This window comes from Ursus americanus, chromosome 14, assembly GCF_024610735.1.
Source record: "Ursus americanus isolate L20-20 chromosome 14, mUrsAme1.1.p, whole genome shotgun sequence".
NCBI lineage: Eukaryota > Metazoa > Chordata > Mammalia > Carnivora > Ursidae > Ursus > Ursus americanus.
The window spans coordinates 35351774-35367819 of NC_142140.1; the positions used below are offsets into that span (position 1 = coordinate 35351774).

The 16046-nt window shown below is 49.6% G+C and overlaps 1 protein-coding gene across 3 annotated transcripts in view; it reads right to left on the reverse strand.

Moving 5' to 3' along the window:
* Window positions 1-12591, reverse strand: part of CACNA2D3 (calcium voltage-gated channel auxiliary subunit alpha2delta 3) — an 834102-nt gene extending 821511 nt beyond the window's left edge. For 2 of the 3 annotated variants that reach the window (XM_087866961.1, XM_087866959.1), the window contains exons 1-2: window positions 12316-12590; window positions 11580-11661 (exon numbers count right to left, since the gene is read on the reverse strand). In XM_087866961.1, the coding sequence (XP_087723087.1) occupies window positions 11580-11661; window positions 12316-12437 (204 nt within the window). In that variant the 5' untranslated portion in view covers window positions 12438-12590. Of the gene's footprint in view, window positions 1-11579; window positions 11662-12315 lie in introns of all 3 variants that reach the window. The other variant, XM_087866960.1, reaches the window with a different exon arrangement.
* Between the last annotated feature and the right edge of the window lie 3455 nt (window positions 12592-16046).

Here is a 16046-nt window from a genome sequence, read left to right on the forward strand (position 1 = left end):
CGCGCTGGTCAGGGAAATACCCAGGTGCCCCAGCCCAGGCACCTGAACAGGACTCACAGGACCCAGGCTCCAAGCCTGCATTAGCCACTTGGAGCTGGGTAACCTGGGGCAAAGCTGCATTCTCTGTTTTGGTTTCTGTCTAAAATGGAGGGGATGACAGAACCGACCTCAGGAGCGGTTGTGAGGAATTAAAGAATACACATGAAACACACGGCACAACACACGGAGCACGGGCATCGTTGCAATTCCTGTCTAAGACGCCTTTGTGCAGCTCAGTGGTGGGCAGCTCTCATGGAGGTCTCCAAAGAAGGCCTCCAGGTGGCCTGATGCTAGCTCTCCCCCCAGCAGACGAACGGCTCTCTCCAGCAGCCAACGCACCCAGGATGTGGGAGCAGCTCCTGGGGATGACGACAGGAGCCCACCTTTTCTAAAAGCTTCCTGTGAGCCACTTATTGCCAAGCATCCTGTGTCCATCTTCTCGTTTGGACTTCTCAGCGTGTCCATTTGGGAGACGGAAACCCTGAGGTTCCACGACTGACTTGTCAGGGTAGCACTGGATTCAAATCTGGATTAGCCTGACTCAGATCCCAACCTTCGCCTACACATTTCTGCCTTCCCAAGACCAACCGCCTCCCTTAAAAGTAAATTTTTAAAAATCAATCCTCTGATTTCTAAGTCTATATATTTTTCCTAACATTCATAGGGCATTTGTTTCATGTAAAAAAAAAAAAAAAAAAAAACCTGAAAATCCTGCTATATAAGTAGAAAATCCAGCTGTGGCTCCATAATTCTGAAATTCCCCTCCTGGGAAATGTATATCGTTGGCTTTTTTCAAAAGATTAGTGAGCTGTGAGCCCTTTCCTGAGAGGATTACATCTTCTTTCAGGGTGACCAGATGACTCCTGATGCTCTGAAACACTCAGACTTGGCCACAGACCTTGGGATTTTAAAGTAGACCTCAGTTTTTATTTACAAAAGGAAACATCCCATGCATATTAAAACACACACACACACACACACACACACACACACACACACACACACACCTTTTACTGGTTGTCAGACACCAATTCCATTAAACAGCGTCCTCTGTGCTAGTGTGCAAACGCACACCATTGTGACAGGGGCACACTCAAACCTCAGCACTGGCATCCAAGCAGCCAAAGACTGTCAGTGGGCAAAAACCTGTGCCCATTGAGCTGCTGGTACATGACGTGATCATGGTGTGTTAACAGAAATCTCGTGGATAATGGAACGTGGTAGGAAGCTAAGAGTAAAGCTGTCTGTTATGACTCGTGGCCAAAGATTACCTACTTCCAATGGATTTACTGCCTCCCACACCTATTGTTCTTTTTACAATATTTTTCCGCCTCTGCCTCAACAAAGCACAATAGAAAAGGCATTACGGATGGTGCAGGTACAAAGAGCCAAAGCCCTGCCCGGTGTTTCTGACTCTCCCCTTGCTTTACAAATTACAGTACAACGTTATAGCAAGAACAAACTTGAATCCCCAAACTGCCCACCTTTACCGTATAAGGGACCAGATGAGAAGAATTCGGGAAAGAAAGCAAAAGAAATCCACCTCCTTGGGGACGTCATAAATGCTTTTGTTTGCAATCGTGCCTTTGTCACATTAAATGCATGTGCCATACACTGTCTTAATTTTATGAGCCCGTCGTGGGGTCCAAGTGACTAAAATTCCAGAAGTCTCTTCTGCTCTTCATCTGAAATGAAGTGGGACACTGTAAATGGGAGGGTAGCCAGAGAAGTAAGGCTTCCCATGTGCCACATATTGTTCTAAACTACTTCATATGGGTTCTATCACTTAATCCTCCCCAACGCCCCGTAACATGGGTGCTTTTATTAGCAGTTCTATTTTGCCGAGGAGCAAACCAAGGCCCAGGGAGGTAAAACTAGCGACTGGCAGAGCAGAATTCAACTCCAAGGCCCATGCTCTTTTTAAAAATCTCTCGTTAGCTGTGCATGCTCACTGTAATAGAAATCTAGATTTTTCTAAAACCAGACGCTTCGTTCCCTCCTGGGAGCCAAGAGTTAGCAGCTGTCAAGAAGGAAATGCAGGGTCAAGTTTACATCATGGGAAGGTCTAGACTCCAAGGAATTCCACAGGCCAATTACACCTTTCATTCCGTTTTAATGCAAAACACCAAAGTCTCAGGAAAAGATGTCAAGTCATTAAGCGTATGACACCACACTTGCCATATTTAGAGACCTGAGCAAACAGACGAAGAGCAGGTTTGACTTTTCAGGGAAAACACGAAGGGAAATGCTCCCCAATTGTTGCAGAACGGCTGAATCCTCTTGTCTTAACTGAGACAGCATCCTGCTTGGGGATCCCACAAGACTGTTCTCTTCCTTGGCAGCTCCTCCCTCCAGGCTAAGAAGAGGGGTTAAGGTGCCCAACACTGGCCCCTCTCCCCTGCCAGCCAGGGCCAGACCAGCCAACCCTGCCCACTCTCCCCTAGGAACCATTTTATGTCTCCGGCAGGCACAAGCCCACGCTGGAGGTTAGAGAGTCCTTCTTAGCCTCGTTACCGAAAGAGCGCACATCCTGATATCCCACCTGAGGACGCATGTCTGGGGGAAAGAAAGTGGTGAGGGCTCTGGCATCCCAACCTCCCCAGCCCTTCTCATCATCCTGCTGCGGTCCTGCAGACCCCACTGAAGCCTGTGCTCAGGTGGGATCAGCCCACACAGGTGGCCTGTGCTATAAAGGAAAATCCCAAGCTTGGGGAGTTGAAACAAACCAGCGTGAGTCCCAGCGCCACTACGAGGCCAGCTGCTCCACCTCCCTAAGCTGCGAGACCCACGTGTGAGAGGCAGGTAATGGAGGCGACCCCCAAAGGGGACCAAGGACCACGTCGGACGTCCTACGTGATCCACCTCCCTACAAAGAATGCTTGGCTCATACTAAACACTCGAAAGAAAAAAGTCCATTTCCTTCCTATCCAGCCCCACCAGCCATCTGTTTACCTAAGCTGGTTATGACCTTGGTGGATTTCAAGAAGCTGCCAGTACAGACTCTGACGTTCTGTAACATTCCGGGGCACAAACGGATCTTGGGCACTTTTCGGAACTACCTGGCCCGAGTGGAGCTACCACAGACTTGCAAGTTTACTTTCATTCCTCACTTCTTACTGACTTCCACTGCTGATTATAACGGCTTCACGCATAAACAATGCTCTTAAGTCATGCAGCTACAATAGCAGCCCCCAGCATAACTTCAAAGTATCGGTGTCTATGTTTACCACCAACAGGGGTGGCCCGTGTCACTCCTTCGACATCGTCAAGGAGATCGGCAGAGGACTGCAGATGCTCCCCCGCCAACACGACAACAGAAGGTGCCAAGCTAGCTCTGGAGCAGAGGCAGGCAGCGCCAGTGGGAAGGGCCAAGGGACACAGGATGCCCTTCAGGGTCTCCTGAGACTTGGGGGCAGATGGCAGTCCCCATGCATCACTGCACCTCCCTGTCCTGACTGGAGGAAAGACCTCCCTGCCCAGCGAGGTGCCCCGTCTCCTGCTGGTCTCCAGGGCCACTCCCCTACCCCCACCCCAAAAGTCACTGGGAGAAGTCCAGCAGATGGGATTTTCATGGGAGGAAATGCCTGGAATGCTGTCCAAAAGGGCATCTGGATGAATGAGGGCCCGTGGCTGGCTCCTGGATGCACCCCCTCATCAGGGGAATCTCTGGGTGCCTGTACTCTCCTATGGCTCCAGCCACACTCGCAACACTGGGGCACACGCAGCCACTCCGCAGCCTGACCTACCACCCCCACAGCAGGGCAGAGCCAGGGAGGAGGTAACGGGGAGCCCCTGATGCAGTTCTTCAAGCCTGATTCCTCGTGGGAGGGGTTCTTCTCCTGACCCTCAAGGTCAGGACAAGGGACAAGAGAGCTGACCTCAAGGAGAAGAATGAATGGGCAAAGGCTATGTCCACACAGCCTCCTCCCGCTTGGGTCCACATGCTCCCTCCCGTCAGGTGCCTGGTGGGATCACCTACCAACACGCCAGCACCCAGCACTCACTCACCCATCCGTGCACGTGGCCATTTGCTCAGTCACACAGCTCTGTGCAGCCGGTGCCCACAGATGCTTGGTGCAGGTTACCGAAACACCTTCTATTTGTATCATGCAACCAGTAATGACCTCAGCAACTCCCTGGCGGGAGGCTTCCAGGTGCCAGGCACCATGCTAAGTGCTTTTTGTACTTTTTTTCATTTAATCCTCATCACAGCCTATAATGTAGAAGGTGTTGGTCTCCTTTCACATGCGAAGTTCAGAAATGTCAAACAACAAGACAACCCAGCTAGGAAATGGCAGGTCTGGGACTCCGATCCAAGTCCCTCTGACTCCACACAGTCTTCTCTGCTGTTAGCCCAGGCTTTCAGCTTCTGAAGTAACCTCTCAGCTGATACCTCATTTAATCCTCCCAAACACCCGTGAGCTAGAGAAACACACGTATTAACCACATTTTTCTCAGACGGGAGCTGAGGCCAAAAAAGGTCACATAGAGAGGAAGGGACATTGCTGCACATGGCCAGGGAAACAGACTCAGTCACCTTGGAAAGGCTGCTAAACTTCTGGGAGCCTCAACTTCCAACTCTGTAAAATGGGGGTGAATGGTAGTCCCTGACTCATTGGGTTGTTGGGAGAATTTAATGAGATGGCATATATAAAATCCTTATCACAGTACCTGGGTTGCAGGAACGCAGAGTGACTGAGTGAACGCTACCTGTTTTTACTATGAGATTAAGCAATTTGCCCAAATCCACTCAGGAAATGTCTACAGAAAAGATAAAAAGACAGATGTCAGGGCTCCTAGGCCAGTGACCTCTCCTTTAACAACACTGCATCTCCAAAGATGTGCGGCTCTGAAAATGCTCCAAGCTCTCCCCCTATTCTGATGATGAACAAAGACGGGCAAAGGATGCCTCCTAGACTGACTGTGGCCTGAACGTTCAATTAGACTGAGAGGACGAGCCACCCAGCAGGGGAAAGAGAAAGCCGAAATGAAGACGGCCTGTCCCGTAGGGGACTTCACCCGGGACCCAACAGGCCCTGTGCTTTAATGCTTTGCTGTCATCATCTTTAAATTCTTCGTGGTTTTTGAACAAAGAGTCCCACATTTTCCTCACTCATTGGCCCCTGCAAAATTGTGTAACTGGCCCTGGTCTCAGTAGATCTGCAGCTTCCCTGCCTACACGATCTCAGGTGCCAGATGGACTGGTCCTGTCCCAGCGGACCTGGTTGGGTCCCTCCAGCCATGTTCTCTAGCAGCCCAAGAGGACAAGAACGGTCCTCTCCATCAGCAGGCAGCATCTGGCACATTCTGTGACGAGCAGCATCTGCTTTTATGGGCGTACGCACGCAGCACGAAGTTAATAAGTATAATGGTAACAACATAAGTGAGCCCCGAATATCAACTGGCAGTTGCTTCACCTAAAATGGATAACCAGGTCTGCTCTGTGAACCCATAGCCATTTACGGCCCTGCCCAGCTTGCCTATCCAGATCATTTACATGGATAACAGCTCTTTTAACCTTGGGAGGGTACTGTTTGCCAATATCAGGTGCCAAGATAAACACTCTGAAGTGCACAAAGTGAAGAAATAGCCATCTATTTCTTGTCAAGAGAGAATGCTCTCCTTCCCAATATGGCCTTGAAATGCCCATTAATAGTTTGGCTTCTGAGTTATTTTCATAATCTTGATTTGAGGTCACCAGGAAGCTATGCAACATACGAATTTAATACACCTTATAAATTTAATGCCTTATTTAAACAGCCTTGGAATGAACACCCAATGAGTGTTGTTCAAAGCAAATGGAAATTAAAATGTTTACCATTTATTGAAAACACACTGGACTCTTTTCAAAGTTGTATCAGTAAAATAACTTTCTTCTGAAAAGCAGACGTGCTGGCTACACACAGAGAAATCCCCTAAAAACACACGAGCTATGCAGATGCCTCATCTGTCAAGTGTGAGTTGTGGTCCAGGCAGAGGACTATGTCACAGAGGGGTCTTTGAGCCTGGCTTGACATTTCAGGAACAACCACCTCCATCTGCTGGTCACTAAATACTCAGGAAAATCAAAGGGAATCAGGCAGCCCTCCTCTTCCTCTATAGCATTTCCTTCCCTTGAAGGAGAAGCTAACTTTTGTTTAATGGACCAAAGAGGGCTGATAAAGATTCTGTCAATGTTTCCAGAAGCCTGACATGAGGAACTTTTTCTCTTTCTGAATGATACACAACAGCACAACTGTAGTCACCTGACATAAAACATAGGCCATTATGTCTCTTGTATAAAAACTGCATTAAAAGGCTCTCATATGCTAATTCATAGGCTGGCATTTACAACATCTATTTCATTTTGTCTCAGTCTCAGCCATAGCAAACCTCCCAGTCAGATCACAGTGTCCCAGGGAACACGGAATCTGCTCAAAGTCTCTGTCTAGAAGATGCTCTGGGTCTCGGCGAAGGAGGCATTTTCAATAAGCACTGGACTGCAGAAGATGGGGGACCCCTGGCAGACGTGAAACTGGATAAAGAAAAAGCCCATTTGTGGGCATCTATGATGGTAAATCTGGATGAATGACAGACTGGACACAAAAGATCCTAGTGAGAACATCCACTTCTTTAAGGAAGGCCAGCACACCGAGTCATATATTGATCGACGTAAGTGTGAGCACCACCACCAACCGAGGATCCATCAAAGACCGAAAAGGGGCTCAAATCTCAAACTTGCACTCCGTGAATATGCGCTTCGGGCTGCAGGACAATTGAACACCCGGTGGGGCCACAGGTGCTTGGGATAATGATGCCACGTTTCTTTCACTTTTGTTCATCCTCGTACCGGCTAGATCTTCATCGCGAAATGGAAACGTTAATTGTGCTTGCACATGCCTGACAGATTTCATAATTATTAGGTGATTTGGTACTCGTGTGTTTGCCTAAAAGCACACTGGTATTAGAGTAAGATAAAACACAAAATGAAATAAAAAGCTAGCATGAGATCACCATAGTAATTAATCAAAATTATAACCACATTGAAATAAAAACCTGAGTTTGCCTCCGACAAGAAAACAACGTCTATATTTTCATTTCCCTTAATTTTGACTAGCATCTGTAAATCTAGCAACAGAGGCTGCAGCAGCTCCTAATGAGAGAAAAAGCAAAGCAGAAATGTAGGTAGCAGCCAAGAAATTTTGAGAGAAAGAAAAAGAAATGAACAAAAGGAGCTCAGACAAAAATTTAGCAAAGCCATACGAAAAGAACTTTATCTGGTCGGCAAGGGACCATGTGTGAGTTGATAAATGCAGTGAGATGGATACATGTGTGGGTAAGACGCATCACTGAATTCCAACTGGTTCGCCCTGTCCTGCTAATGCGCTGGTGATTGCGATAATGAGACCAATAAACTGTCCTGAAACACTGGAAACTGTCATTTCTGAGATTTCAGGATTTTTAAAATAATCTGCCAGAGAAAAGTCCAGTAATTGAAGTGGTGCGGTGAATTAAAGCATTGGCCATTGGTGGTGTAGGTTGAATGCATTAATCTTGCAGAATGACAAATAACCGTGTTTACTCAACAAAAATGTTCAGCAAAGTAGCGCCTCCCCTAGAAAAGCATTCTGTAGAGCGGCAGGCTTCCTACGGGCAGCACGGCACTGCGACCCAATGCCTGATAAGTGAATACTCCTATTTAATTATTTAAAAGTCCATCGATTTCCACATTGATGAAAAGTCATAATTATCAAAATGGGTTAAAGAACCAACCTTTTACTTTGCTGACTCTGTCTCGTGGAAAGAGGCATCACGTTTATGTATTAAAGTCGCCCTCTCAATAAATAGTTGATAATGCAAAAACCTGGTCGTGCCTTCCAAGAAGTGCCTGTTTGGTAAGTGCTGCACGAGGCACCCAAGGTAAGTGTCCATTGTTTTCCTCGCATTAATGACAGAGACCCACAGTACCTGTATTTCCGCTATACATTTATCATCCCGATTCTGGAAAACGTAATTGGAACCCTTCATCCCCATAAACACAGCAGTCTCGGAATGCGGTACCGAATAGAATGAAAACCCCAGCTTCTTCCAAATGCTTCCTAAGGAGGATGGAAATGAGAATCACGCCACTTTAATACCTTGTATTGTGGGTGTGCGGGGCGTGGAGCCCATGAGTTTAACAGCCTAGGTTACCGGACCTACTGGAATGCTGGGCACTGAATCCCAAAAGAGAGAGGTAATAAAACTGTGCCTCCCCAAAAGAACCCAAACAATGTGCCTTCTCTGGGGAAAATGAAGCAAGATAGAGGCAGCTGAATACTGGCATGACTATGTCAAATACGAAAGTTAATTAAAAGTTGAAGCCAATTGAAACCTCTGCCGGATCCGCCAGCTAAGGGAGACGAGACACAGACACAGAGCCGCTCGCCAGCACTTCCCTTTCGGGGGCTGTTGTTCTGTAACAACTGTAACAACCTCTCAAGATTCACTCTGAGTCCAACATACAAGTCTCAGGTTCTTCCGCACCATCCTGAAAGCATACCACTTTGCTACAACACGATGACAGCATTCTACAAACTCAAAAATATACTCTCTTAAAGAAACTAATAGGTTGCTATTCCTGTGCTCAGCAAAGACAAAAAGAAAAAAAAAAAAATAGGGAAAGTCTGGCAGAGAATATCCCTAACATAGTATCATAAGCTTAAGTAGTGAAAGCCGTGGTATCAAACACAGAAACAATTGGGGAAATACTCTCCTTTTTGAAGCCATGACAATGAGGTACATTGTTAAACACTTGTATTTATGTTGATGAAGTCAGCGATAATTCTACTAGCTCAAATTATATTATCTAATAAAAAACCTTACCAAAATGGCAGTTTTCCCAGTCTCCAAACACCTTAAAATAAATGGCCAATTGTTATTTAACTTATATTCTCAATAGCTGTTTTGTAAAGTTTTGCCTTAGTGCAGAAATGACTAAACCCCCTTTCTAAAAATGAACATACTACATTAATTCACAACATGAAGTGTCAACTAGAGAAACCACATCGAGTATGTAAAATTATACAGTGGTATGCAGTTTGCCTACTTCACTGAAAATCAAATTTAAATGTCCATGCCTTAAAAGTGTAATTACAGTCTGTTATGCAACATGGTATTGTCACCTTTGAGTCCCCTTAACACAGTGTTAACTTCATTTTTCAGCCAAGTTTTTTTTTAAACTCGTTTTCAGAGTATCTGAATTGTAAAGGACGCGGTGATGTGACGGAAGGATGCACAGAGTTTTGACTTAGGGGAGTATTTCTTCGTGCAAATGGCCAGAAACTTGAAAATAAGCAAGAGAAAGGCAACTGTCTCCTTGCTTTTCCAAATGCCTCCCACTCTGAGCACCTTAGATCTTTTCTTAAAGCTCCTTGTACCCTGAACTGTCTAAACCGATGTTCTTTGTTTTAAAAAATGCCATTATATTTGGAGGCAGTGGACCAAGATGGCCAAAAGGTACCTGCAAAAGTATTCCCCAAGTTGCCTGACATGCCTGGCCCATCATTCAGGGAAGTCCTTGCCTATCAAGCCAAAGCCATAGGTACCTCAGGACTCGATGGCAGATGCCTGCCTTCAAAATGCAAGAAGAACAGGTATCCACCCCGGAACCTAACGCCAAACAACACCCCACCTTCCCCTTGCATCAGATTACAAAATGCCAGGCAACAGCAAGGAATGACAACAAAGCCATAAACAGCTGGAAATAATTACACAATTGTCAAGCTGCAAACATGACAAAAGCAAAGCTAGGCTTGTGAATTCAATATCAGAAAGGATGCTGATGAGAAGGTAAGAGAGGCATGTTAGCTGTTTCCAATTTGCCATCATAGAGTAGCCAATCATATGGCTGGTGGGGTTTTGTGCCGTGTGTGTATGTGTGTGCGAGCGTGTGTGCTAACTTCAGACAGAAGGAAAAAGCCTATCTTCTGCGCTCCTGCAAAATGTGAGATAAAAGATATGTAAGCACAACCAAAAAACATCCACGGGCTCTGAAGGGATACTTTCAGAGTTGCTACAACTAAACTACAACATGCAGATGAAAAATATTTCTTTAAAGTTACACAAAATGTGCTCTTCTTTAAAAGCGTAAGGAAAATACACACGCTATGCAATACAGGCAGCAGCAACAGTCCCAAACTCTTCACGGCAAAATGCCAAAGCAGGATACAGACTGGTCCAGATTCAAAGAACACTAGCGGGAGAGGCAATTCCCATAAACTGACAGGTGGGTCGCAGGTATGTAAATTATCATTTTCCATAAAGGCACATTGCAGCCTCAAGTTTTTATCAACTGCCATCAGTCAGGGAACTTCTTCCCCAAATAACAGAGTTGAGCAAACAGTCTTCCCACAGTTTCAAAGAATATGGCTATTGGCAATTTTTAAGAATAACTTCCCTCATTCCATTGTGGGCTGATGCCTTATTACGATATTTGGATCTCATGTGACAAACTGTTTCATATAATGTCCCCAAAAACGCTACTCTCTGAAGTGGAATGCCATAAATAAAATACGTACTTGGTTACCAGGCAGCACGCATAACACATATGTTACATTGGCCCAAAAAGCACATTTAAAAATGCTGAAAAGTTAACTTGACAATTTAATCTGTTTGTACCCATTTTCAGAGAATTATCCCCTAAAGGCCAATTTTATTTTCTATCTTTGAGAGAATACTTGGATTGATCCTGTTGATTTGTTAACTTGAAATCCTTTGAACCCCTGTAATCTCTCCTCCCCACCCTATTTTTTCTTTTTTTTTTTTCTTGGAGGGGAGGGCAAAGGACCATACATCTCACAAGGTAATTTTAAGCATAATGCTGCCTGTTTGAATTAAAATTGATGCAGCTTTTGATAAAAGCCTAATAATCAATTCTCCATTCTCATTACTCTCCAGAATTATATGGACGCAGACCAATTTCTGAAGTTTGCGGACTACTCTCATAGGTTATTACCCAGCAGTGCAGCTGAGTGGAAAGATAACCACATTCATTCTCCTTATCTGTAATGATGTAATGCATCCCAGCCCTGGGTCTAGCTGATTGGGGAATAATGGGATTGTACAACCGCAGGGATGACAAACAATAGTGCAACGTCTTTCTCGGATACGCTGAACCCCAGTCTCCAATGCAGGCAAGGTGACAGACATCCTAAAACAGGCACTGAGGCTGCCCCTTGGATGAAGTTCGCATTTTTTGGCCAGAGAAGCATCTTCTCTCACACAGCAACAGCAATACCGACACTGAAGGAGAGCCGTGCAAACACACTCAGTTTCCGAGCCCAGCCAGGACAGTGCCAGGGAGGATCCTGCTTTTCTTTGTGTTTAGAATCAAGTGTCATCTAAAAATAACCAGTTGGTAGGGAGAAATCATTGCACAGTCCACTGCCAAGAAACGAAGGGATCAGAGACACCTCTGATAACTGATGCTGCTCGGGGTTCACGTTTGTTTGGAAAACTAAATCTGCCTCCATTTTCTGTGCTGGAAAAATCATCGCTTCCTGCCACCACAGAAACCTTACCTTTTGCAGAAGCTGGGAGCCGGAGTATTTAGCAGCAATGGATTTTATCTCCCCACCAAAAGCGGAGGCCCAGAGCTTCACCCTGCAGGGGAAAGGGCACAGGAACAAATGTAACACCCGTGTCACAGTCAACACGCACGCACACACGGGGCTGTGGCGGAACGAGCTGGGCGATATAACATGGGGGGGGGGTAGAAAAAGCGCCTGGGTAGAAACTGCCAGCACCAAACTGCAGAGCGCAACGCGGGAGGGGACCCCAGGGGGGTCACATAGTTCAAAATGCGCTAAGTCTCCCAAGCTCTCTAAAAAGATCACCGGGTTTTATGTGAATAATTGTCTGAGAACTTAACCACCCAAACTGGGCATCACCTGGCAAATACTAGTCGGAAGAAGCCCACCCATCCCCCCTCCCCAAAAAGAAGTGAGATGGCAAGACAGCAAAGAGGGAGTAAATAAACGGGCCCGCGGAAGTTGGATTCGGTAAACAGGCTTCAAAGTTGGAGCTGTCACTTGAGGTGAACCTCTCCACGTCTCCCTCGCCGACCCGAGCGAGGGGGCAAGAGCATCCCACCCCAGCCTCGCCGCCCCACGCCCGTCCTGGAAGGCAGGTGCAAGAGGCGAGGCCGACGCCCGCGGCAGGTCCTGCCGGGCCGCACCTGCAGGCGCCCAAACTTGGGCAAGGCGGGTCGCGGGCGGCCGGGTCCCCTCCCCGGGCGGCGCAGGAGCCGGCACTTACACGGAGAGCGGGATCTGCTGCTCCGAGCGCACCACGGCCCCCAGCGCTGCGTAGAGAAGCGCGGCGGCTAGGAGCGCCGAGGCCCCCCGGGACGCGCGCCGCTGCAAGCCCGGCCCGGCCATGCTGGGCTCCTTCCGACGCGCCGGCGGCGGCGGCTACGGGAGCGGCCGCGGGGAGCTGCGCCGAGCGGGCGGTGGGCGAGCGCGCTGGGCTGCCTGCTCCGCGCCGCCCCGCCTGCCTCTCGCGCGCCGGGCTCACTTGGGGAGCAGAAAAAGGAGCGGGGGGTGGGGGAGGGCTGGGAGGAGGAGGGAGGGAAGGGAAGGAGGGGAGAGGGAGGCAGGCGGGGGAGGAGGGGAGGGAGCCGCGCCTCTCGCGCGGCGGCCGCCCAGCCCCGCCTCGGCGGCCCCGGGGAGTCCGGCGGGCCCCGGCGGGAGGGCGGGAGGCGCCGCGCGGGCGGGGACTCGCAAACTCCAGTGTCCTTGGCGGCGGCGGAGCGCGCCCTGCCCCGCCCGGCCACTGCGGCCGGCGAGTTCTTTACAACTCCGCAGTCCGCCGCCGCGGGCGCGACTCTCGGGCTGCCCCGCGCGGTCCCCCGACCCCGGCGGCCCGGGCTGCTGGGGGGAAGAGGGGGAGGAGCGGGGACGCACGCCGGCGGCCGGGTCTGGGGCGGCGGGGTCGGGTGCTGCAGAGCCTTAGAGGATTCTCCGGAGGGAAGGGGCAGGCGGAGAGGCAAAAGTCTGAGGAAGGAGCCGGGGCTCGCGGCGGCGGCCGGGGTCGCCCGCGGCGGAGTAGGGCGGGGACGGGACCGGGGGCTCCGCGGGTCCCAGCGAGGGCACTGCTGCGTGGCCGCCCGCGGCTTCTCCTCGGGCCGCGGCGCCTCACAAGGGGAGGGTGCGGAGGGCGGCGCTGGCGCGCGAGCGCGGGGCTCGGGCTCCGGCCGCCGCGGGGCCGCCCCTGAAGCGCCCGGAGCCCGGCCGGAGCTTCCGAGCTGCTGGCGTTCGCGCGCGCTGCAGCCCGGGGTCCGCGCGACTGCGGCTGCGGCCGGGCTGTCAGGGCCGGGAAGGGAAGCCACTGCGGCGCCCAGTCCCTCCTGCCCGGCGGACCCCCTAGATTTTGGGAAGGCGAGATTCCTCTGAGGCCCGGAGGCCACCCGCTCCCCACGCCGACCCCCACCCCCTGGGCCGGCGACGCTTTCGGGCCGCGCGCGCTTAAGAACCGGCGAGACTAAAGGAAGTCGGGGAAGCCCTGGGCACCCAGAGGACCCGCCTTGCCCCCCCGGCCTTTCTGGCCGCCCCCACCAGCACCTGGCTGTAGGAGCCCCCGGCCCGCGCGCGACGTCTGGGGTGTGACTGGGAACTTTGTGGGGCCCTCGCGCCGACCGGCAAGGAAGACCGACCCGAGGGAGGCTGAGTCATCCTCGACCCACCGAGCACACCTCGAGTGGCCCCTGGCGAGCCGCGCGCTCCCGACGCCGCGGGGTCTCTCGTGCGTCCACCGCCCGGGCCCGCCTGGTTTGCGTGCCTCCGCAACCCCGGCGTGCGCTCCTGCGCGCCGGCCGCCTCCAGCCTTGGCGACCTCGGGCGGCGGGCGAGCAAGGGAGGGTGGGCTGCGGCTGCCGCCCGGGGGTGCCGGGCGAGGACCCAAGCCGGCCCTCCTGCCCAGTGGCCCCTGAAAAGAATTACGCCAGCAGATGCTGGGCTTGGTCTGACTTGGCGGCGCGAGGACGGGAGACCCCGGACTCCCGTGCGCTGGTCTCGCTCTCACCCCGGGCTCGGCGCCCGAAACAGGCCCCACCTGGGAAACGCCAGGTGCGTCCCGCCCACGGGCAGCGTCTACAATCTCCACGGATGACTAACCGGTTATAATGAATTCTCCGCTTCTGTGCACACCTCCCGTCATTGGAAGCGTGCTAGCAGTTCCAAACCGAGCCAAGCGTGGCCTGACCCCGGGGCAAGTGGTCGGGATGGCTTTGCTGCTCAAATGGGGGCTGGGAGAAAATTATTTCTCCTGTCAGACCCCAGGAGCCTTCTTTATGAATGAATGAATGAATGAATGAATGAATGAATGAATGAATGAATGAATGAATGAGGGAAGGAGGGAAGCCTACTAGCCCTCATCAGTAAAGCACCGGTCCGTTACCTATATGGTATCTATACGGTAATAGCCCTTCACGCACTCACTTATTCATCCAGTCAAGCATCTGTGTGATGGGATGTATGCTGGAGACCCAGTAGCCAACAAATGACACCTACCTCATAGAATGGATACCTAGCGAGGGAGACAGGCTTTACTCAAAAAGCCCTAAAAGGTAAATGCATAATGATAAACTTTGACAAGAGATCAACTACCGTGTATATGAAGAAAAAGTACCTGGGCATCTATAGTATTGTTTTCCCTATTAATTGATGGGAAAATTGAGGCATGGCAAAATTGTACAGCTTAGTCATAGATGAACAACCCCTGGTCGTCTGGAGTGTATTGAGGGCCACTTGAACACCAAGGTCATGATGACATTTTATAAAGTCATTATGCTTTGTCACCCCAAACTTCACAGGCATTCTGGGCAACTGGCGTGTAACCAGGAGAGGAGACCTGGTACAGGGAATCAGAGTCCCAAGAGCTGGCATCTTAGCATTGATAACCTGGGACTACCTTATAACATGAACCACTGTAAACAGCATGGTACACAGTATGTCTAAGATGAATCCCACGAAACATTTCTTCCTCTGTCAAAAATAAAACTAAACTATCTGACACCAATGAATTCAGAGCTCAAAGTGTCAGCAAGATTCAGGGTTTGTGAGCCACGTCAGGATAAGGAACCAGGAGCAGCATTGGGCACTGGGTCCTACTTGCCATTCTCACCCAAAAGCCTACATTTCAAAACCCAGCTTTCAGTTGAAGCATTGAATCCAGCCAAATGAACCCTCCACTGGCCGACTTGCAGAGTCTGTCCCATCCACTGAGGATGCTGTATTTGTCCTTCAGTGAGGAGCTGCTGTAGGGCCTTGAACAGAAATGAAACATGGTGAAATGTTTCAGAAATATTCACCCAGTCCTGGTCTATGGAATGGACTCCGGAGGAGACCCCAAAGCCGCAGTTCTCTGGGCAGGAGAGGACATTGCTCCCATGGGGCATACTGAACATTTGGAACTTTTCTCTTTTTCACAATGACTTGGAATCCTACCGGCATTTAGTAGATGGAGGGACAACAGTCCCACACAAGGAAGAATTGTGTCCCATAGGACTTTCAAATGACCCCCTAGACATTCAGGTAGGAGAAAAACCTGAATCTAGAACTTAAACCCATTTTATATAAAAATGCAAAGGAGTTTTTGCATGGTTTTTACAAGCCCTGAATTTTCCAGAAATGCAACCGCTGTGTAAATAAAGGAAAGATTGTCATCTATTTCATTTAGAACATTAGCCAGAGGTTTTTGTTTGTTTGTTTTACCATTTTGGAAAATCATTTCTCCAATGGCAACTGTGCTTACAGGTCCTGAGTCACCAACAGAGCACATCTGTATTGGTCAGCATTCGAGTGTGGCATTCACAGTCTGCATACAGGTGCAAGCTTCTAATGAATTCATAACATCTTGCAGCGTAATCTCGCATGAGTGTTTCACATAGTGAAATATCTCTTGTTTTATTATAAATTACTTTTATTTATCTCAAATGTTACCAGATAAATCATCATATTGATTTTTTTTTTTAATCTGACTGAGTAGGT